At 43.7% G+C, this 22,661-nt stretch overlaps 1 protein-coding gene across 1 annotated transcript in view; it reads left to right on the top strand.

Annotated features, from left to right (window-relative positions):
* The window catches only part of SYTL2 (synaptotagmin like 2), an 81,261-nt gene that overhangs the window by 36,351 nt on the left and 22,249 nt on the right, over positions 1-22,661 (top strand). Inside the window, exon 2 of the mRNA XM_049620150.1 lies at positions 13,451-13,953. Coding sequence (XP_049476107.1) covers positions 13,841-13,953 — 113 coding nt within the window. The 5' untranslated portion in view covers positions 13,451-13,840. The remainder of the gene's footprint in view (positions 1-13,450; positions 13,954-22,661) is intronic.

Here is a 22,661-nt window from a genome sequence, read left to right as displayed (position 1 = left end):
CTGCCAACTAGGCTGAGAAATAAAGGGCCAAGTTTCCCCTCCACAAAAGTGGTTTAAGGAATACCTTTAAAGGAACGTGATTCTGTTACATACCTAACTGAGGAATGAAGGAGAATCTCCAGCTTGAGATACCTAAATATGATGGAGTAAAAGTGAACACTGTCCCACTAGCTCTGGAACAACAGTTGTTTTCTGAGCTAGAATTCAAGGACATTAGAATAACAATATATAACTTATGCTAGTGAAAACAATGCTCATTGAGTATTGTTAGTTGGGGGTGAATAGTGATTTAGAGGCATTAACTAAAGAGAGTGGGTCTTGCAAAGTTGCCAAAGTTGCTGTCTTAAAAGGCTAACACTGATGACCAGAAAGAGAACCAGTGTACTGGTTTCCTTTAAAATGGAGAAAAAATGAGGCCATCCTTAGTATCTATGGAACAGGAAGACTGCAGAGATGCTCCTAACACTTTGTTGACTTACTCAGTATTTAAGTTTTTTCACTGCTACATGCAAGATACTATGTGGCTACGAAAATGAAGTGGACATACCTCCTTCCATTAAAGAGTCTAGAAGTAGGGGGACACCTGGGTGGCTCAGTCGGTTGAATGCCCAACTTCAGCTCAGGTCATGATCTTGCAGTTTGTGAGTTCGAGCCCGACGTTGGGCTCTGTGCTGACAGCTTGGAGCCTGGAGACTGCTTCAGATTCTGTGTCTCCCTCTATCTCTGCTCCTCCCCTTCTGACCTTTCCTTCTGACCCCTGTTCATGCTCTGTCTGTCTCTCTCTCTCAAAAATAAAAACATTAAAACATTTTAAAAAGAATCTAGAAGTAGGAATCTGACGTGTATAAATTACTATAATGTTGATGTAATTATTGCATACTTATTGTTCTGGGCACCTAAATATGAATTTTAATCTTCCCAATGACCCAGTGAGATAGATATGATGTCCATTTTACAGATGAGAAACCTGAGGTTCAGAGAAATTAAGTACCTTGCACAAGAGGGTCACATTGTACCTAGGTCTATCTGACTCTAGAGCCTATGCTCTTTCCAACTTCAGAGAGAGATGTACACGTAAGTGCCATGAGGGCTCAGTGAAAGAAGTACCTTATCACCAGCTTGTGGAAGGGGTATTTGTGAGGTGGAAGGGAGCTGCAGAAGCAGCTTCATGGAGGAGGTGTCTGTCATTGAGGGTGGGACTTGGATGAGGCGTAAGGTTTGCATGTGTGCAGATAGAAGGGAATGACATTCTGGGTGGAGAGAACAGCAGAAACAGAGGTCTGATGATGATGGTGTCATGGTGCTATTGAGAAGTGCTTTGGCTGGAATTCATGAGGTAGGAAAAGCTCCATGTGAAATTAGGTTGATAGGGAGCTGGGAATGAGAAGGAATGTTGACTTACTCTGCCATCAGGGAAGAGCTGAGGAAAGTTTTTAAATCGAGGTATGGCATGCTTAGAGTGGGGCTCTGGACTATGAATCTAGCTAGATTGTGTACGATAGACGGAAGTGAGGGAGAACCAGGAAGGAGAGGAGCCATGTTCAAGAGACCATGACAGCCTTCTCAGTGAGTGGTAGAGAAGGAGAGAAAGGGTTGATCCAGAGGGAGATTGCGTAGGTTCAGTCACCTGTACCTGGCAGTTGGTTGGCTGGAGGGCCTGGGGAAGAAAGTGTCGCCAGAGTGTTGTTTATGATGATGAACACAGTCAACAGAGTCTCAGGCAACAAACTGGGGATTCAGAGATGAATAAGGACACCATCTGTCCTCACACTATGTGTCAGTTCTCTGTTACTGCTGTAACAAATCACCACAAATTTAGTGGATTGAAACAACACAAATTTATTGTATTATAGTCAATAAGACAGACTGGAGGTCAGAAGTCTGAAATGGGTCTTCCAGGGCAAAAATCAAGGAGTTGGCAGAGTGGAGTTCCTGCTGGAGGCTCTAGGGGAGACTCTGTTTCCTTGCCTTTTCTGGCTCTCAGAGGCTGCTTTTTTGTTTCTTGGCTCATGGCCCCTTCCTCCACTCTCAAAGTATATCACTCCAACCTGTCTTCATTCTCACAGCTGCTCTCTTTCCTTCTGACCATCCTGCTTCCTCCTCACAAGGACCTTGTAATTTCTCTGGGCCTACTTAGATAATTCAAGATAATCTCCCTACCATAAGATCCTTCACTTAAACCATCCATGAAGTCTCTTTTCCATGTACCATATTCATAAGTTCCAGGAAGTAGGATGTGAACATCTTTGGAGGACCATGATTTTGCCAACCACAGAGAGTTAATAAATACATTCATGGAAGATAACTTGTCACAGTTTTTCTGCCCCACTCTTGTGACTTTTCTAGGCTTTTTCACTATGCTGCTGTCTTGATTTTTCCTTCTAATCCCTTTTTTTTCTTTCCTTTATTCAATAAATGAGGCACCTGTTGTGTGCCAGGCACCATGCTAGGTGCTGAGGCCCAAGGATGCCTAAGCGCCTCTTTGCCCACCATCAGAGGAAGCAGAATTAGATGAGGGATGTTGGTGTAGACCCAGAGACCAAGATATCAGACTCCTGACTTTTGATTTTTCAAAGCTGAAGTCCAGGCCTAAGATGAGAAGATTTAGAAGAATTTTTGGTAATTTGAAAATGAGATCCTCCCACCTTCTTTCTCTATTGCCAAACCCCCATACCAAATTTAGAAGATTTTTTTTATCTACTCAAAGTCCAGGGGGGTATGGCTTGTGGAAACCAAGAATTTGACTCCTTAAAATGGGGTGGGAGGTCAGAATATGGGCGACAGTCTAATGAGGAAAAGAGAAAAACAGCAGCGATAACACTCTGACCTCAAGGTAGCATGGAAAGGTGATTGAGTTGGTAAAATGTGGAGATTTATTGCCAACAGGTATTTATGGATCACTTACTGTGTCCCAGACCACTTAACTTACAGTCTAATGACATCCTCACAGTGACCCTGGAAGGTTCGTCTTGCTGCCCGCATGGTATGGGTCGAACAATATACAGAATCCTCAGGGAGCTTCCAAGGTATGAATAAAGATCAATACCCTTCCAGTCATTTTTTGATGCACAAACCAGTGTTTTCCATTCCATCACAACACCCTAGTAAATGGATGTGGTAGGCATTATTCACCTGTATCAGTTTTAAAATGAGTGTCTCTATAGAGATGGAAAGGAGCAAGGAAGACTTTGCACATAGTGGGAACTTTATGTATCTTTGATGGGATAATTAATGGCCTGAGCAGAGGGATTTGGACAGATTCTGGGACTGGGGTGAGGGAGATGAGGCCCCCAGGGCACAGAATCTATGGACACAAGGTTATGTAAGTACTGACACTGGATTTGTGGCACCCTGAGTGAAAATGAGGGTCTTCTTACATTTTGTGCCCTAGGTGCCTCACTGATAAGGAGGCCTCACTGTTGGGGGGCTTCAGGGGCAGAGTGCTGTGCTCACACAACCTTGCCTCCTTGAATTTTGTGCCTTGGGCATCTTGCTTGCCTCACCCTGAGGTCTTAGATTTGAGCAGGGGCCAGAGAGAAAAGAGGACCAGTTAGTTCAAGGGTCTCATCACTGGCTGCACATTACAATCACCTGGGCAGCCAGGGTCTGACCCCGGACAAGTTACATCAGTGTTACGGAGGTTGGAGGAGGAAGAGACCTGGACATGGCTAATATTTTTTTTAAAGCTTTTCAGGTCGATGCTGATGTGCAGCCAGGTTTGGAAACCCCTGAGTAGTATGGTTGGAAAGGGTCCCTCATTCCCAAGGAGGAATGTACATGATTGTACAAAAGTGGGGCTTTATGTAGTCTTTTTAAAGTCTGAGTTGGTGATTTGCTACAGTTCAGTTAACTTTAGGATCCTGGTTTAATTCCAGCTGGTTAATAAATCACCTGGTTGCTGCACTCCCTTCCTCTGAATTTGAAACCTAGAAAAGAATTAAATCTAGAACTCACCTGTAATGCCTGCTGTTGTCAATGTGCTGGCTTCAGGGGTGTTCTGAAATGCAGTTCAATCCACGTAGTAGTTCATTTGGAAATTCTTATTTAGGTTGAAGATGCACATGTCCTGGAAGATAAAGAAGGCCTCTTCTGGGCAACCCAGCTCTCACAGTAGGGAGCTGTGTGTCCTTAGGCAGTTGTTCTAGGTGACCTTAGTCAGTTGCATCTCAGCTTCCTCATCTGCACAAAAAACTAGTTATGACTATGATTCCGCTATTACTCCCTTTCTTGGACTTGCTTTTGTTACAGCTGGAAAACAATTGATGTACATATGAACATGTTTAACTTTGACTAATCGCTTTGCTCTTTAACCAGTCACCATCTGTTTCTTTTTTTTTTTTTTAATTTTTTTAACGTTTATTTATTTTTGAGACAGAGAGAGACAGAGCATGAACGGGGGAGGGTCAGAGAGAGGGAGACACAGAATCTGAAACAGGCCCCAGGCTCTGAACTGTCAGCACAGAACCCGATGCGGGGCTCGAACTCACGGACCGTGAGATCATGACCTGAGCCGAAGTCGGCCGCTTAACCGACTGAGCCACCCAGGCGCCCCACACCATCTGTTTCTAATCCATCGGGAATCCTTCATAGCTGTGATTCCCAGACCTGGCCAAACATCTGGCATCATGTGGAAACATTTTAGAAAATGCAGATTCCTGGGCCCCAGCCCTGAAAATTTTGATTCAGTAGGTCTTGAGCAAAGTCTGGGAATCTGCTACTCAGCAGCCACGTTTAGATACAAGCAATTATGGGGCGCCTGGGTGGCTCAGTTGGTTGAGCGTCTGACTTCGGCTCAGGTCATGATCTCGTGGTGTGTGGGTTTGAGCCCTGTGTCGGGCTCTGTGCTGACAGCTCAGAGCCTGGGGCCTGCTTTGGATTCTGTGTCTCCCTCTCTCTCTGCCCTTCCCCTGCTCATGCTCTGTCTCTCTCTGTCAAAAATAAATAAACATTAAAAAAATTTTAGATATAAGCAATGATGAATTTAATTAAAATGATAGAACTCCCAATTTAGTTGTGACTATAGAGCTTAAAGTTGACAGAGATTGTATTTCTTCCTTAATAAGTGCCCTGGTTAAGAGTTTTAAAGCATCCTGCTCTTCTGCTTTGTAGGAATTCTTGGACTTGTTCAACATCTGTCCTCCTTTCCAGAATATAAACTCTCAGAAGGCAGGGACTGAGTGTACTATAGAACTTTTGGAACATACAGATTCCTCTTCCTAAACTGTTATCTGGCCTGTGGTGGATACTGCCATTACAAAGGGAAAGGAAGTTTCTCTCTGGCATTTTGAACTTAGACAAGGGTCCTGGTGCTTTCCAAGCTGGGTAGTCAACAAAAACCCATGGTCTGTGCAATGTCAAGTGAAACTTGTTCTACTGTGTCTTAAAGTGTGCAATGTCAAGTGAAACTTGTTCTACTGTGTCTTAAAGCTCCTTGTTGATACATTGTCAATGGCAAATCATCCCTTTTGTTGATTGTCATCCTTTTTTTTTAATATTTCAGTTTTTGGCCCAAGTATAAAATTTAAAATGAATTTCAGCTCCCCATTTCCCCAGCTCCTTTCTTTCTTCACTGTTTTCATCTTTTGGAATCCTGATATGCCAAGAAAATACAGATTAAAAGAGTGGTTCTGGCACATTTATCAAGACTGGAAAATGTGAAAAATTCAGTTTCAAATTTCCCTTCTTTGGCATTTCAGGCCCTGTGTGGTCTGACCCTGGGTACTGTTTCCCCATTCGTACCCTATACTCTGGTTACCAGCCTTCTTTTTGAATCCCTTCATGGTTTCACAGCTCAGTACACTGGCCCAGAATTCCTGTTCCCATCTCTAATTCAGCCTTCAAGGTTCACCTCATGTTATTTGCTTCCTAAATCCCTGGGACCCCCATACTTGGTTTGTGCCTCCTTTATTCATTCTTCACATAGTACTTGCCTGAAGGTTAGTTGTGTGTGATATTGCCTTCCTCACATAGCCCAGGATCTTGTCCTCAATTGGGGCTGGATGAAAATATTTTGTTCCTATGGGTACCATAAGTCCAAACTTGCCTAGGAATGGCACATTATCATTAGGTCTGAACGTGAGATTAAAGGGTAGGGGGAATGTCACATATAAGAAGTCTTTCCTTCTATCTCCTTCATTCTTTTTTTAAAAAATTTTTTAAAATGTTTATTTATTTTAGAAAGAGGACAGAGCATGAGTGAGGGGTGGGGGCAGAGAGAGAGGGAAACACAGGATCCAAAGCAGGCTCCAGGCTCTGAGCTGTCAGCACAGAGCCCGATGGTGGGCTCAAACTCATGAACCACAAGATTATAACCTGAGCCGAAGTCAGGTGCTTAACCGACTGAGCCACCCAGGCGCCCCTATCTCCTTCATTCTTAATTTGAGGTCACCACATTAGTCATGGGAAATATGAGCTGTCAGTCACATGAGCCTGGGACTGGAGGAGGAGAATGGAGTAGCAAAATGGCTTCTACCTTTGGAATAATCCTCATGAAGGTGAAAGTTTTGTGTCTTGAAGGTGCTTGTTAGTTTTAATTTTTCAGTTGTTCCTCTAAGAAAAAATAAACCTATGATTAGATAACAAACTAACATATTCTTTCTTATTCCATCTTTATCCTTTTTTTGTCCACTTATTTATAGGGTCATGTCATTTATTAATTTTATTTATTCATTCAACTCATATTTTTAAAAAGTGTTCATTTTTGAGAAAGAGAGAAAGCTCACATGTGTGTAAGTAGGGGAGGAGGAGCGAGAGAGAGACAGAGAGAGAATAAATATCCCAAGCAGGCTTCACGCTCAGTATGGAGTCTGGCTTGGGTCTCGATCCCACCACCATGAGATCGTGACCTGAGCTGAAATCAAGAGTCAGACACTCAACCAACTGAGCCACCCAGGTGCCCCTCAAACAGCAACTTAAAAGGAAAACATGTTTCTCCCTGAGTCTCCTTTGTTGAGGGGAAGATGGGCTTCCTTCCTTCTCGACTGTTCCTCACATGATGTTGTCTAAGCTTTTCATGATCTTGCTTTACCTACATGATCCCACTGGATCTCTCTGCCCACCTAGCAAGGCAGGTATTTTCTGCATTGTGCAGATAACATTTTGCTCAAGGAGTTAAATAATTTGTCTATAGTCACTCAACCAGAAGGTGATTTGAACCCAGGCCTGGAAGATTCTAAAGCCACTGTTTTTCATCTTTCTCTGTGTCACCACCCCCCTTATTTTCAGAGATATCACATAGCTAGTCAGGGACAAAGCTGAAACTAGACCCCAGGTTTCCTGATTCCCAGTCCCATTTGGTTTTACTATGCGTTCCTCCTTCTGTACATTCTGTTTCCTTCTTTGTCCCTATGAGCAATGTGCATTGACCCTCAAAGCAGGACATGTTCCTCTATGCACAACTCATAGGAATAGGAAAATGATTGGGCCCTTTGGATCTGTTTTATGGACAGACATGGAAAGGAGCACAAGCACAGGGTAGAGGGAAAAAGGCACCTGTGTCAACAGGTAGTGTTTATAACATGGCCATGAGCCTCTTAGGATGGTGGAGATCCCAGGAACCAGAAACTTACTAAAAGAACCTACCTTTATGTGTTTAAACTCAATCAGAATGTTTTGTTATAGACTTACATAGAGATGTGTTTATATGAAAAGCAAATTTTGTCCACAGCACTGTCCAGAAACAATGCTACATGAATATTTTCTTGTTTCTGCGTGGTCAGGGCTTTTATCACTCTATTGAAAAGACGCAAATTACTCAACTTAATATGTTGCCTAAATTTGACTTCTTGAGGGGAAAGCATAATTCATTGTCTTATGACTGGTTCAAGGTTACTACTCAAAAAATTTGAGTTGAAGTGTGCCTGAGTGGCTCAGTCGGTTAGGCATCCGACTTTTGCTCAAGTGATGATCTCACAGTTCCTGAGTTCGAGCCTCGTGTCAGGCTCTGTGCCTGCTTGGGATTCTCTCTCCCTTTCTCTCTCTCTCTCCCTCCCTCCCTCCCTCCCTCCCTCCCTCCCTCCCTCTCTCCCTCTCTCCCTCTCTACCTCTCTACCTCTATCCCTCCCCTGCTTACCTGCTCCCTTTCTCTCTCTCAAAATAAATAAATAAACTTAAAAATATATAAATTGCTGTGTGAAAGGGAGAGTGAGCTGAGGGGGCCAGGGGAAATTGGAGGCAAAGGGTAAAAATTAGGGGCAAGTTCAACCATAGTTCAAACTAAGCCTGAAAAGTGGAGCAACCCCGTAGGGGAATTAGGGCTTTGGGCATGCGTGGTGCCCTGGTGGGGTGGCCTGCAGGTCTGATGACACCAGTTTGGTATGCAGGGGGGAGATTGTTGCAGTGGGTGGGAGGTGATCAAGTGTTCTCTAATTGTCCCACTTCACTTGTTCATTCCTAGGCATCTTCTGAACCATCTGTGAATTATTCCATTTATTCCTTGATGCCACTATGATCTAGGAAGTTTACAAAACATTTGGTTTTATGTATAATGGTTTGTCACTGCTGGGGGTGAGTCCCTTAATTGATCAGGGCTGTCCAGCGCTATTTTTCCTAACCCCACCGTATTGATTCCTACTCTCCTTCTGCCTCCCAAATTTTTCTTTCAAGTCTTCATTCTTGATGTCACAGGACTGTCAGAACAATTTGCTTCTCATCTGAAAACCTCATCATGTGAGAGTCACTACTTACTTGAGGTTTCCTCCCCTTCCTTGGGGTCTGCAGGCTTTGGTGCAACAACAGTCATCTGGGGAAGGAAGAGATGGTGTATGTGTCTGCCTTTGCAGCAGAGTGCGGTTGGAGAACAAATGCCGTTGATAATCAGGCTTTAACCTGGGTTTGGTCAGGCAGAATGATTGGGATTAGGGCTATAAGTCTAACTCTTCTTCTTGCTGTGATTACCAGCAAGAACCAACTGTTTGGGGTCTTGGTTTCCCTCTCTAGCTTAACTTTGGACACTTGACAAGGAGTAGTGGCTTTTGTAGATGTGGCATAACAGGGCTGACACATGAAAAACTTGAATTAAGCCCAGTCTGCATTTGGAGCCTGTAAATTTCCCTTTCATGTTGCTGCTCTTTTTTTTTTCTTTTAATGTTTATATATTTATTTATTTTTTTTTTTTTTTGCTGCTGCTCTTACTCTTGCTCACTCCTTATTTGTTCTCAGTGGTGTCCTGCATTTTTATGAGAGCTTCACAGTAATCTCCATAAGAAAGGGAAAGTAAGAATAAATATGCCCATCACATAGATGAGAAAACTGAGACCTGGGGAAGTCATGTAATTTATTTAAACCACACAGTCATGTGAAAGACCTAGAGCTTGAAAGCTGTGAATAATATGGACTGGTTTTTCAATATGGCCCTAGAGCCAGCTTCATGTCAAGGAAGAAGGGGGCAGCTCAGTCCTCCTCTTCCATTTGTATTCATGTGTTGAGTATGTGAGTGCCTTGTGGATGCAAGGAACAGTGGCAGGTGCTAGGGACACAAAGCACTCAGATGCCCAGGCCTTGCTCATAAACTAGTGGAGGAAAAACATGAGCGGATAGGGATTCCAGATGGTGTGATAGATATCCTGACTCAGGAAGTCAGGTGCTATTGTAGCCCACAAGAGGGATGCCTAACCTGGCCTTGAGAGGTTAGGGAAGGCTTCTGTGCAATAAGTGACATCTAACTTGAGACGCAAATGTATTAGCTCAGGAAAGGTATTCCAGGAGGAAGGAACAGCATATTCAAAGGGGGCAAAAGTTGTGTGGCAATAGCCTAAGGAAGAAAGCTGGTGCTAGTTCATGTGGGGCCCACAGGCCACAGTGGGGAGTTTGAGCATTAGCCCAGGGGCAATGGGAAGTTGTAAAGGGTTTTAAACCTGGCCATATGGCTTAGTCACATGTGACTTAGAAAAGTCACTCGGCAGAATGACGAGGGTGGGTGGGAGGGAGGCCGAAGCTAAGGAAGACTTTATGCCTCACCCTGGGAGCTACTATGTGTGAACACATAGGGAATCCCTGTTGTTGGATTTCATCCCTCCCAATTTGCCCCCATTGCACTGAAGTTGCCCGCATTGCTGACTGCCAGCTGAGGGCCAGTGATTTTTTTTATGCTTAAGCAGAGAATGAGAGTCCACATTCAGACAGAAGAGTTTTGTTCTGCTTCCCAGTTTGAAGAATCTGTGGCTGGGAGAATTAAGGGAGAGTTCAGTATCGGGGCAGCTTAATCTGACAAAGCTGTTGACAGCTACCAGCCCCACCACACACAGGCTTGGTGGCCAACACCTCTCTGAGCCTTACTCTCCTCATCTAAACACACAGATCCCAAACCACCAGCCTCAGATCTTTGTGGGGATCCAATGAGATGATATATGTCAAGTGCCAGGTGTTTACGGGTACCCCGTAAATACTTGCTTCTCCTTCTTTCTGCCTTTCCTCAGTGCTGCTCCATCTCAGAGTGAAAGCCAGAAGTCATACAGTGCTAATGCAAAGCCGAATACAGTCCGATATATTTCCTTTCTGACCTTCCCCATCCTGTCCTCCTCTTGGCACACTCTGGTGTCCTGGCACCAGCTTCCTTGTTCTCTGAACACTCCAGACACACTCCCACCTCAGGAGCCTCTGCTACCAGCGTGGCTTGTTTCCTCGCCTCTGTCAAGTTTTTGTTCAGATGCCATCTTCTTAGCAAGACCAACCTTAATCACTGTCTTTAAAACTCCAGCTCCCCCCTTCCCTTCTCTGCTATCACCTTGTTACATAATTTAATTATCTAGGCCTTTTTCGTTTTATCGTTGTCTCCTCTAAGTGCCATGTAAGTCCATGGGACACAAAGTTTTTGTCTCTTTTATTTATTGCTCTATTTAGTGCCAGACACATAATAGGCTCTCAATAAGTGTTGAATGAATGAATTAAATGCTTGATTAGCTCCCATGGTAGAGACCATCCAGAATACTGGGAATTGAGAAAGCACCTGGCATTGAAGAGTCTTGATTGCCATCCAAGAGCTTTAATGCCGTCTTACCCAGTTAGGAGTCGAAGGTTCCAGCCCTTCACTCCTTTGTCTGTGAAATGAAGACTTTGCTCTTTGTCTCACTAACAGCCCATTCTTAGGAAAAACCTTTAACCCTTAGAAGCTCTTACATAGAAGCACTGGTTAGCTTGTACATGAAGGTGTGGAAACCAGCATTTCCTCCTTTAGCAACGCTGCCAATTACCACTGCTGGACAACCTGAGTTGTTTTTCTCCTTTGTCCTCTTCCTGTCCCCCACTTATTGATTTAAAAACAGTCTCTCATTGAACCATATGGCAGTGTTCATGGTTCTCAGAATGTGGCCTAAATTCATTTCCTTGCTAGCCTGTGAGATCTAAGGAAGTTCTTATGCATGAAAGAAGCTATTCTGCGTGAAAGGATAGCCATCCCCTGGCAAACTTGTATTTTTTGGATTAGGTTCATTCATTTACTTATTCACATTCAGAGACTCACAGTCAAATGGGAACGACTGAAGGAAGACACATAGTTACAACAGTGAAAGTGTATATATGGAGAAGAAAGTTTTGTATTAGTTAGGCTCCTGCTACAGAAGTGTTCTAGAACAACGCCACACTTGAGTGGCTTCCAACAACAAATATTTATTTCTTCCCATATCACCAGGTCAGCTGGGGTGGCCTTACTTCAGGTGGGTCAGGTTCTAGTTTGTCCCAATACCTCCTTTTCTGGGACCCAGACTGAAAGGGCAGTAGCTTACCTGTGGCAGCTCTTCTTATAGCCCATGGCAGGACTGTAAGAAGCCAAGCCAAACCACATGAGCATCTACAGTCAGGCTTGTATGTCATTTGTAACATTCCATGGACCAAAGTCACAGGTCAAGCCCAACAATAGGAAGGTAGGGATGAATATTCTGCTTACTCTAATGGCAACATGGTTGCATGGCTATTTCAGGGAGGGAGTGAAGAGTTAGGAGCCATAAGTGAGTCTACTTTTAACTCTAGCTATGGAAATTAGGGAAGGCTTCCTGGAACTGGTAACTTTCACCCTGAAGGATGAGTAGTCTCCAAGATGAACAAGTAGGCTCTAACCTGTACAAATGAGTGCAAATTTTAAAAAGAGAGAAGAAAGTAGTGTCTTAATGTTTATTTTTGAGTAGTCACTGTGGGCAATATGAAGAGAGCTACAGGAATTTAAAACAAAGGTCATCAGAGTATGTGTCCATGAAGTCCACACCTCATGGGGAAGTTGGGAAGGAAACATAATGCAAAAGAGAAAAGGAAACTATATAATCAGGGACACTCTTATTCAGAGGGATAGAACAAAAGTGTGAACTCAGAAAGGAAGCTAGAATGTATTTTCAGTAGCTATTTTTGGTAGAGGATGCAAGATATGTGCTGTTTTCTGTTCACGTTTCACTTAGTCTTTACAACCTCTGAGGGCTGTCCTATGGGCAAGTCAGCGCAGATGAGAAGAAATCTGAGTCGCCGAGTGAGAGCTCGCTTGCTAAAGTGGCAGAAGGGGTGCTTCTCAGCAGTTCTATTTTGCCAAAGCGAAGAACTTACTCATAAAAAGTACTCAGCCGTGTACACACTGTATTTTATTCTTCAGTGAGACTGCTTTAAAACTTACTGAACACCTGGTTTTCAGTGTCTACCGTATGTATAGCACGGTGTTTGTTAAAGGGCCCCAATCCTGAAGTAGGTGGCTTCTGAAATCCCAGACAGCTATGGAATTCTTCGTGTCACCTTCCCATTGCACATGGGTTTGAATTGCCTCAAAGAAAATAGGATTCTTACCCAGAGTCCTACTTAAAATTCTCATTTTGGATGGGGGGGTGGAGGTTGAAATTCTGCATCTCCCTTTCCCCAGTTTATGTACACACACATCACATGTACTTTCTCCTCAGAAATGAAGAGAGACAAGCTTGGTGAGTTGCTCTAGACTCAGCAAAGTTAGAGGTGGGACTGGGTGAAGAATAACAATTTCCACTCTTGCGCGAAGTATCTTAACCTGATACTAGCTCACTACCTGTCAGTACAGAGCACAGATATATTCTGGTGCAACATTCCTACTCATGAAGATGTGAGCATTTGTGAATTTTTACGTCTAGTTTCTTATCCATAATCACTTGACAGCTGATCACGTCTTCCTGGTCTTATGGACCTTGAGCGTGACTTTTTAGCCTAGCATCCCATGAGTTTGTAGAGAGAGAACCAGCTCCTTTGGCAACCATTCCTTTGCTCAGTCGGTTGTCAAACGTCGATCTGCATTTTGTGTGCTCTCCATCTTGGCAGTCTGGAATTGAGTTGAAGCATGTTTCATGACCCATTTGCTCAGGAAGCTGGCAGAACTGGTTTCCCTGATCTCAGAGACCATCTCACATGGTCATTTTCTTTCCCCAGGCATGTTTTAAATCTTGTAATAATGAGCAATGCTTGTAAGAACTGCCTCTCACTGTCTGGTGTTTACTGTCTCATGATTCCCCAGGTAGGTGATGCTCGGATCTTGCTGCCTCTCCTCAAGTCGATGATCTGGACGGAAGGAGAATCAGTTGTGTCTAAAACTGGTCCAGAGTGGGAGTGTGAGTAGGAATGCCACCGTAGGAACAAGTGACCTGTCTGGCAAGGAATTCATCATCCTTCTGAGAGCCTCTTCTCCACCTTGTCCCACAGGCCACCACTTCCTCGCTGAAGAGGGTGCGGAGGATTTTGCAATCAGTCACCTAAAACTTTAGCTGAGCCAACACAAGACTTTTGTTGCAGAACTGAACAAGATATTATTTCACTTAATTTTTGCGTCTTTTAATCATTTGAACTACAGTCATAGTTGTTTTGCTTTGAGAATTGTAAGCCGGATTTGTTGCTATTATCTTTGTGTATGCGTCTCAAAATGATTGACTTGAGCTTCCTGACCGAGGAGGAGCAAGAAGCCATCATGAAGGTTCTGCAGCGGGACGCTGCTCTGAAGAGAGTGGAAGAGGAGAGAGTCAGGTAAGAGGCCAGGGGGTCCTCGGGCATGGGGGAAGGAGGCACAGTCTGTCAGAAGATGGGACACCTCTTTTTCTCAGGCATAAGTGGTAGTTCTGACTTGGAGCCTGAACTTACAGGTTCCAATTTTAGGTTTACTTCCAGGATGGGACTTTTTTCCTTCTTAGTGTCTCTTAATTCCTAATTCCTTAGGACTTTTGCCAGAAATAGTCTTAATAAACTAAACCCCTTTAATTTATTAAATATTGAATTTAAAATGAAGTATATACAAACACGTACATACATCTGCATCTGTATATTTGAATGTGTGCATATTTATAGCCACTTTTTAAAAAAAAAAGGAATCATGGACAAAATTAGAATTTTTTTTAATTCCTAAGATTTTTAAAAGAAAATAAATTGAGAAGTAGCTCACATTTCTGCATACCTTCAGAAATGTTTGAATTGGTTTCAGCAGCAGTTGAAATTGGCTCTCACTGAGCCAGTTTTTCATTTGTGTCTCACAAGAAGGAATGGCAACTTTGACACACTATTCTTGCTGAAAGGAACCCAAATGTTCCACGTAACCATTCCTACTGCTTTCCACTCACCTGTGGGGTAGATGGAGCATGAGACCAGGATGTCAAAGATGTGGGCTTGAGCCCAGCGCGAGCCATCTGTCACCTGTGTAGCCTTGGGCTTTGAAGACAGGGAAAGGCTTCCCGAGTGTAAGTTAATAGTATTAACTGCATAATCACTGTCCCAGGAGTTACCCAAAAGGAGCATAAGCCATGTTCTTATTTCCTGGGACACAGGATCATGAATAATGGATTTATTTGAACGATATTTTGACCCTAACTGAATGTGTATGCTTTGTGAACATGCTGAAATTCACTACAAGCACTCCAGAGTATCTGATTATGGCTACTCATAGTAATATCTCACAGACAGACAGTGCTTCACAAACAAATGACTCACAAATGACAGTGATGAACAGATTGCAAAGGGCATTTTTCTGAGCCCAAACATTCTTTTGCAGTTGGCAGTGGGTCACGGTGGGATACAACTATGCCTACTTGATGTGTGAGGAAGTTGGCACGGGTCGGGTGACTTGCTCAAGCTCATACAACCCATAGGTGTCAGGATTGAGAGTCACGTTCTGGTCTTTAGGTACTCATGCACTAACTCCTCCTCCCCTCCCTGAGAAGACAATTGCAGACAGGCCATCCTGGCACCTGGCTAAGGCCACCTGGTTAAGAGGGCAGCTGTTTTGCCTTGAGGTAGGAAGGGCACAGAGCTATGATGGTAACAGATACTGGAGTGTGAGAATGGGGTTCTTTACCTGGCATGTGCCTCCCCACAAGTCACCTATAGTGCTCTGTGCACCTGGAAGGGGCGCTTTTCTCCATTCTCAGCAAGTGAGGTGCTGTGAGCATTTTATGGGGGGGGCGGGCAGGGGATTTACACCAATCTGCCCTCAGAGCCTTTTGGTAGCACTGATCCTTTACGCATTACAGTTTATAAAGCCCCTTCATGAATGGTATCCTATGTTTCTTCACAACAACCCTGAGATTTGGCAAGGTAGGACTGTTAAACCCATTTTGAAAATAAGGAGTGAGGGCAACACAGAGAAAATATTAGCTGATTCTGTTTTTTTTTTTTAAATCCTTATCTATTTTTGAGAGACAGAGAGGGAGAGAGTGAGCGAGCGAGCAGGGGAGGGGCAGAGAGAGAGGGAGACACCAAATCTGAAGCAGGCTCTAGGCTCTGAGCTGTCAGCCCAGAGCCCAATGCAGGGCTTGAACTCACGAACCATGAGATCATGACCTGAGCCAAAGTCAGACGCTTAACCGACTGAGCCACCCAGGTACCCCAATATTAGCTGATTCTTTTTAAAATATTTTTTGAAATGTTTGTTTATTTTTGAGACAGAGGCAGTGCATGAGCAGGGGAGGGGTAGAGAGAGAGGGAGACACAGAATCCGAGGCACCAATATTAGCTGATTCTTAAAGCATAGTGGGAATTCCTTTATCCTCTCAGAAGACAAGACAGAGAGACTTGGAAAGAAAGCACTGGAGCAAAGGCTGCACTGGGCCCCTCTTCCTACGTCAGGATATGGGGACTGTGAAAACCAGATCGCTGAACACCTTTGACTCTAAATGTTCTTGGCCCCTGGGATTGCAGGCTGCTGAGTCTTCTGCATAGTTGTGTGTTTCTGTGTGAGTGGAGTGGAGGTGTTTCATAGACATCTGCAGTGGCTGATGGAAAAATCCTCAAAACATGCAAAGTACTGTCTGGAGCTGGGCTTGGTAAGGGGTATGAGCATATCCTCTGGTACCAGCCAGTCTACAGCTGCAGCAACAATGCAGTGAGTCCCTTGGTAGTGGTGAGTTTGCAGATGCCCCTCCCATTCACCATTTCTGAGGGTGCCCCAGCAGCTGCCACTTTTGTAAACTGATAGGAAGAAGTCTTGGGGTGGCAAAAAATCAAGTGTCAGTCAGGCCGTGTATACCACCACCATTCTGGGGGAGTTTTGAGTTAGACATCAAGCACCTGATGTTTACTTGGCCACAGATAGCTCTAGGACTCTGCTCCTGGGGAGGAGTGATGGTTTACAGCCGGGTGGGGGTGGGGGGCAGGGGGTGGCAGGTGAGCATGAGGCCAATAGTCTGAAGACACTGAAAGAGGCCCAGCCCATGGCCTGGCCTGCTTCATGTAAAGAGAATCATGCTGTGGCCCCTTCTTTGATTTAGAGGTGAAGGGACTTGTGGGTATTGGTCTGAGGCTGTTCTGCTTCTGGGCTGGTGGACCTAGATCTCTGGTCTCTGAAAATGCTATTCCATGGGCTTTTGCTTTTCAGCCCCTTTGCTATTCTCCAGCTGTTTGTCTTTGACTCTTCTGTCAGCCTTCCATATAGCCTGACAGCTCTGAAAAGGGGCTTTTTTGGTCCATATTGGTTACTTTACAGACAAAGAAGGTAAAGCCCAGAGAGGGGAAGTGACTTGCCCAGGGTCACACAGCTAGTCATTGCCAAAGCTATGGTAAGAAAAGCTTTTGGTCCAGTGCTATTCCCTCTATCCCATGTTGGTATTATTGCCCTTTGCAATTTGTTAAGCACTGTCATTTGTTAATCATTTGTTAATTTGTGAAGCACTGTCTATCTATGAATTATTATTTGTAGCCATAATCAGATACTCTGGAGTGCTTGAAGTGAAGTTCAGTATGTTCATAAAGCATCCGTATTCAATTGGGGTCAAAATTGTTGGCATTATTCTTTCAGAAGAATAGGGAAGAACTCCCCTGCTTAACCTTGGAGTCAAAACTGACATGAGTTTCAATCCTCTCCTTACCACTAACCAACAATAGTTCATTGGACAGGTTATTTAACCTTTTGGAGCCTTAACCCAGAGACTGGGAATGACCATAATACCAAACTCAAGGGATTAGAGTTGGGATTAAGTAAAATAATTCTTAATCTTCTTAGCTCATGAGAAGTGATGGATACATTTCGATTCCCTTATTCCCCACTCTGCTTTTACCTCTAAAATAGGTCAAAATTCTATGCTTGGTAGTCTGACTCTTCAGGAGCAAATTGCTCCTAAAACTCTCAATAATTTAATGCAGTGAAATTTAGTTGAGCATCTATTAAGTATAAGGAACTACTCTGGACAATGATATGAAGAGAATTTTAGGGTCATGAAGACATGGTCCCAGCCCTCAAAGAATTGACTTTTGTCCATTTAATGGATTATCAATTGCAAATTAAAAATCTCAGCTTTGTTTCCCTAACATGATTTTCAGTTTCTGTCCTTCTCCTACTTGGAATGTGGCTTTAGAAACATAAATTATATAATTCTAATAATAACCCCGACAAGACATCATTAGAAAGGCAATGGACTGGAGCACTGTTGCCCAGTAAGACCAGATGATGCCTCAGAATCCTTTTCAGCATGGCTGTAAGTGAGATTTTGCGTTCAAACTGAAATCTGTTTGCCTTTCCTAATATATCCAGGGGTTCAAATTGTTTACCTCCAAGCTCATTCAAGACATTGTGGATGATTTCATGGATAAGAAAGATGAGTGTCACACAGGGAAAGTGTTCAGTTCTCAAATCCCTGTACCTGGTAGAGCATGGACTTGAACCCAAGGGAATATCCAGTGTGATGTCTCAGGATGCAGCTGCAAGATAACAGTTCCAGGTGACTGTTGCCACCACAACTGTGTTTCATGCTGCCTCTCTGCCTACAGCCACAAGTGCTGGGCTCAGTCATTACCATGCATGTATACTCAGCATGCTTCCCTAACTACCAGCTAGAGCCATTTCACAGACCAGCAGTGAAGCAGACTTTAGGATGGATTCTTTTTCTCTCCCTACTCCCTTTTCATTTTAAGAAACACCATCACACATACACATATGTAATTTTAGTCTTTTATGGTTTGGAAACGAGACACTTTAAAGGTGGTGTTTCCTGTGCTTTGCGTCATACTGTCAGCAGGAAACCATTGCCCATGTGCGTCTGTACCCCACCAGCACCACACCCCCACCCCTGTGCATACATAACCACATCTACGGTGATGGACGTTCTTGCCATAGATACCATCACAACCGCAACCACATCTTATGATTCTTAGCTGCTCCCCTAAGACCTAGTTTTTTAAGGGAAGGCAGTTGGCATTAAAGAACTGCTTTTCAGGACCTCTGGGGTATTTTCTGTCAGTGCAAAAGGGAAAGGAATCAACATTTGTTAAGGAACTATATTGTACCCTGAGCTTCACTTACATTTTCCCCTTTCATCTACATAGCAGTATAGCTAAACCTGCTTTACAGTGAGGAAATGAGGTAGAAGAGGTTAAGCGCCTGCAAGATTGAAGCCTTGCTCATCAAACTGCAAAGCCTGTGCTTCCTTCCCTCATGCTGTGCTGCCTCAGCAGATTGTGTGGATTTATGATGTGTCCATGACACAAGGGACACATGTTTCCTCTCATTTTCCGCATGGAGCATTTGCAATTTGTTTCATTTTTGCATGTGTTAGTTCTCAGATTCTCTATCAAAGGTTGAATTCCCTTGTAGAAAAAGTGAAGTGTGATGACCATCTTAGCAAAATCATGTTTGGCTTTCTCAGCTAGGATGGAGTAGCAGAAACAGTGTTGGCCAGGAGTCTGGATGGCTTCTGGTCCTGGCTCTGTGTGACCTTGGGCAAACCTTCTAACCTCTCTGGCCTCAGACTATTCTCAAATCACATAGTCTAACTGCCTTGTCCAGAATATACTGAGGAGTTAAAAAAAAAAAAGCGCCTGGGAGTGGGCCAGTGGGCCTCTCTGGACAGACTGCTGTTTCTTGTCCAGTTGACTAGATAACATCATGAAGGTCCCTCCTGTGAAGGTAAGCCTTTGCCTAATGATGAATCACTGGAAGCTGGGGTGTGTTGTGTGAATACAAAGGGGAGCAGGGGATCGGCTGAGGGTAATACTGAGGCTGGACTGGAGGGTGTCACTGCTTTTCCAACTTTCCTCTGGAAGTGCTCACACTCTGCAACACAGAAGTTGAGGCTGGTGCTTAGGGCTGTAGATTGAATTTTTTATGCACAATTCCAAGCATCTGGCTAATACATGATAGGGGATTAATGAATTAATGAATGAACAAATGAATAGATATGGCCTTCAGCATGCAGAGGAGGCAAGATGGCTGTCTTTTACAATTCACTAAATTCTTTGTACATCATGGTGAAATTGTAAGTATTAAATGAGATGATAGATGATGCATGTTAAGTGCCAAGCATGGGGCCCAGTACAACGTGCATGCTTTATATGTATTAGCCAGAGGAGGGGGGCATGAGGGGCATATTCTGCCTGGAAGGCCAGCAGGACAGTGTGCTTCATGGGCTGAGTGCTTTTCTTCTACCTTCATCTCTGCCCACCAGCCCAGCAGGGTTTAGTGGGCATCTTCTCTATCCTCAGCTCTCTGCTAAGCACAATGTGCATGTGTGGAGAGGATGGTAAGCAATGAAAACTGTGAGCTGAAAAATTTATCTTTTTCTCATTTCAACTCAATTGTATACGAATTAGAGAATCAAATGCCATTTTTGTTGGTACAATTAGAGTTGATGAAAAATGAGACATCAACCCGGCTGATAGAGAAGATTTTAATAGCATCATCTAGATGGTGGAATTTTTGTTTAATGATCCTACATCTTTGTAAAACTTGGGATTTAATGTCACATATATGTATTCATCTATAGGATATTCCAAATGACTAAGATAGAAAAGGAAACTGATTAAACCTAGCAGTGATTATCATGTTAGGAAAGACATAATTGGCACTTAATGAATTTGAAAATTTTCGTACTCTTTTGCCACTTAAGCCACAAACTCACCCCTCGTTCTATAATGTAATGGCTACCAGCCTTTCCAGGGGCCAATGTGTTTGAGTGAGCCTGACTCACACGGTGTGTGTTCATTGCACACTGAAAGTTTAGCATGATTAAGGCTTACAGAGAGTCATTCAGGCAGGAGCAGAGTAAGAGTTGCACGAGGATGACTACAGAGTACGTTTCAGCTGAACAACAAAAATAAGTAAGTAAATAACCTGAAGAGGAGTTGAGAGTTGTTATGCTATGAGGGTTTGTGGTCTCTTTCAACAAGATGATGGCTGATGCCATATTTCATCATGCTTTTTCCCATTCCCCCAAGAGTGAGATGTCCTGCCTCATCAGGGGAAGTGAACCATACCTGTCACTGTCGTTGTATTGGGTATGGTTCACTTAAGCCCAGCAGTGACAGGATCTCTCTTATATCTTGCCTGACTCAGACTGGGGTGGCTGCTGAGCATTTATTTGTTCTTTATTCACTCAATTCACAGTTGTTGGGTATCAGCTCTGTGCTGATATCAGCTCTGTGTTGGGTATCAGGCTTGGTGCGAGGTGCTCGCATTACAAAGGTGATTAAGATGTAGTCCTCACCTACAAGGTGTTTGCAGAGTTCACAGAGTAGTGGGTGAGACAGATGTGCAAATAGATCATTGGGACATGATGTGGTTAGTGCTGTGGGAGCCTGGGGGAAGGGCAAGCTGCTCACATGTGTCTTGGCAATCAGGGAAGGCTTCCCCTGTGAGGTGGTGCATGAGCTGGATCTGAAGGATAAGGACCAATGTACTGCAAAGAGAAGTGAGGAAAGATATCCTGAGAGACTTCACATTTATTGGCCTCTTACCAAGATTTAGGCACTGTTAGGTGCTTTCAGGTAAACACTTCATTTAATCATCTTAGAAGTCCTACAGAGTAGATCTTATTTTCCTTCTCTTTACAAAGAGACTGTAGTGTCAAGGGGTTCAGTAACCTGCCCAGGTAACATATAGGAAGGGTTAGAACAAGGATTTGGACCTGTTTGGGAGAGTCTAAACCTTGTAATCTTTCTGCCAGGACTTTCTGCTTGTAATGTTTATGGAGATCAGAAAGAGCAGTTTGGGGAATAATAAGAAATCTAGAGTACTGGCGAGTAGAGTCTGGAGGTAAATGCTGGAAAATGAATCTGAAAAGGTAGTCTGAAGCCAGGTGGTCAGGGGCCTCATTTGGTATTCCTTCACTCCACAGGCACTGAGTAAATACCCACCGTTTTCCAGAGATACCAAATAAGGATATATAGAGTACAAGACCTGCTCCTAGGGGCTCACTTTGTAATCATGGAATGCTAGAAGGACTTCTCTCTTCTGGAATTGAACTCAAACTTGGTCCTTTGGGAGGAGAAGCCAAAAAAGCTCCATCAGTAGCCCATGGAGGATTGTTTGCTTTGTCAAAAGCATCAGACAATTGGAAACCATTAGAAATGTTTGATAAGAACCATGACCTCCCTGGTGATTCAAAACCATAAAGTGATGACTGTTTCTGTCAGGGTTTGGTGATGTTTTATCATAACTGGACATGTTTGGGATGGGGTCACTTCTTCCTAGGTAACTGGGAGAGGAGAGAAACTTCCAGCAGAGAGTTGAACTCTTGGGAGGAAGACACTCCAGGCACCCTTGGAGAGAGAACATGCACTCCCTCCTGTTTTCTCCACTCCTGGGCATGCCAGTGTGCAACCCTCACACACAGCCCTGCTGCCACCCCCTTGGTGTGGCCATCATACAACGTTCTCTGGCTAAGACATTTTGATTTGCTACTTAGGAAGGGTGCATATTAGCTTGAATGACAATCATAAACCCTCTTGGATTTATGTAGCACATTACCTCCCAAAAGTTCAAAGTCTGCTTAAGGCTTTAATACTTCTTTATTCTGTTGCTCTACTCTGGAGTTTGTGATTCTCATTTTACCGAGATGGGTGGAGAGATGTAGAGGTTAAAAGACTTGTCAGGTAGAGGGTCAGCTAGAAAGACGGCAGAGTAGGATGACCCTAAGCCCACCTCATCTCACAGATACAACCAGATTACACTCACATCGGTATAAATAACCCACAAAACAACCCAAAGATTGACAGAACAAACTCCACAATTAAATGGTGGAGAAGAGCCCACATTGAAAAAGGTAGGAAGAGTGAAGGCCCAGTTTGGGAGTGAAGTGGATTAGGGCCATCTATGGTGCAGAGGAAGCTGGTGGCACAAAGAAGGGCAGAAAACAGACTTTCCCACAGGGAACCCATAAAATGGAGGATGAATTCCCATAATATTTGCCTTTGAAATTGAGAGGACCTGAATATGTGGTTTCTTACAACCAGTGGGACTTAAGGCCTGTAACTTTAAA

The sequence above is a fragment of the Panthera uncia genome, chromosome D1, assembly GCF_023721935.1.
Source record: "Panthera uncia isolate 11264 chromosome D1, Puncia_PCG_1.0, whole genome shotgun sequence".
In the NCBI taxonomy this organism is placed as follows: Eukaryota; Metazoa; Chordata; class Mammalia; order Carnivora; family Felidae; genus Panthera; species Panthera uncia.
Note: the sequence above shows the minus strand (reverse complement) of the source record. Positions and strands in the feature narration are given on the sequence as shown.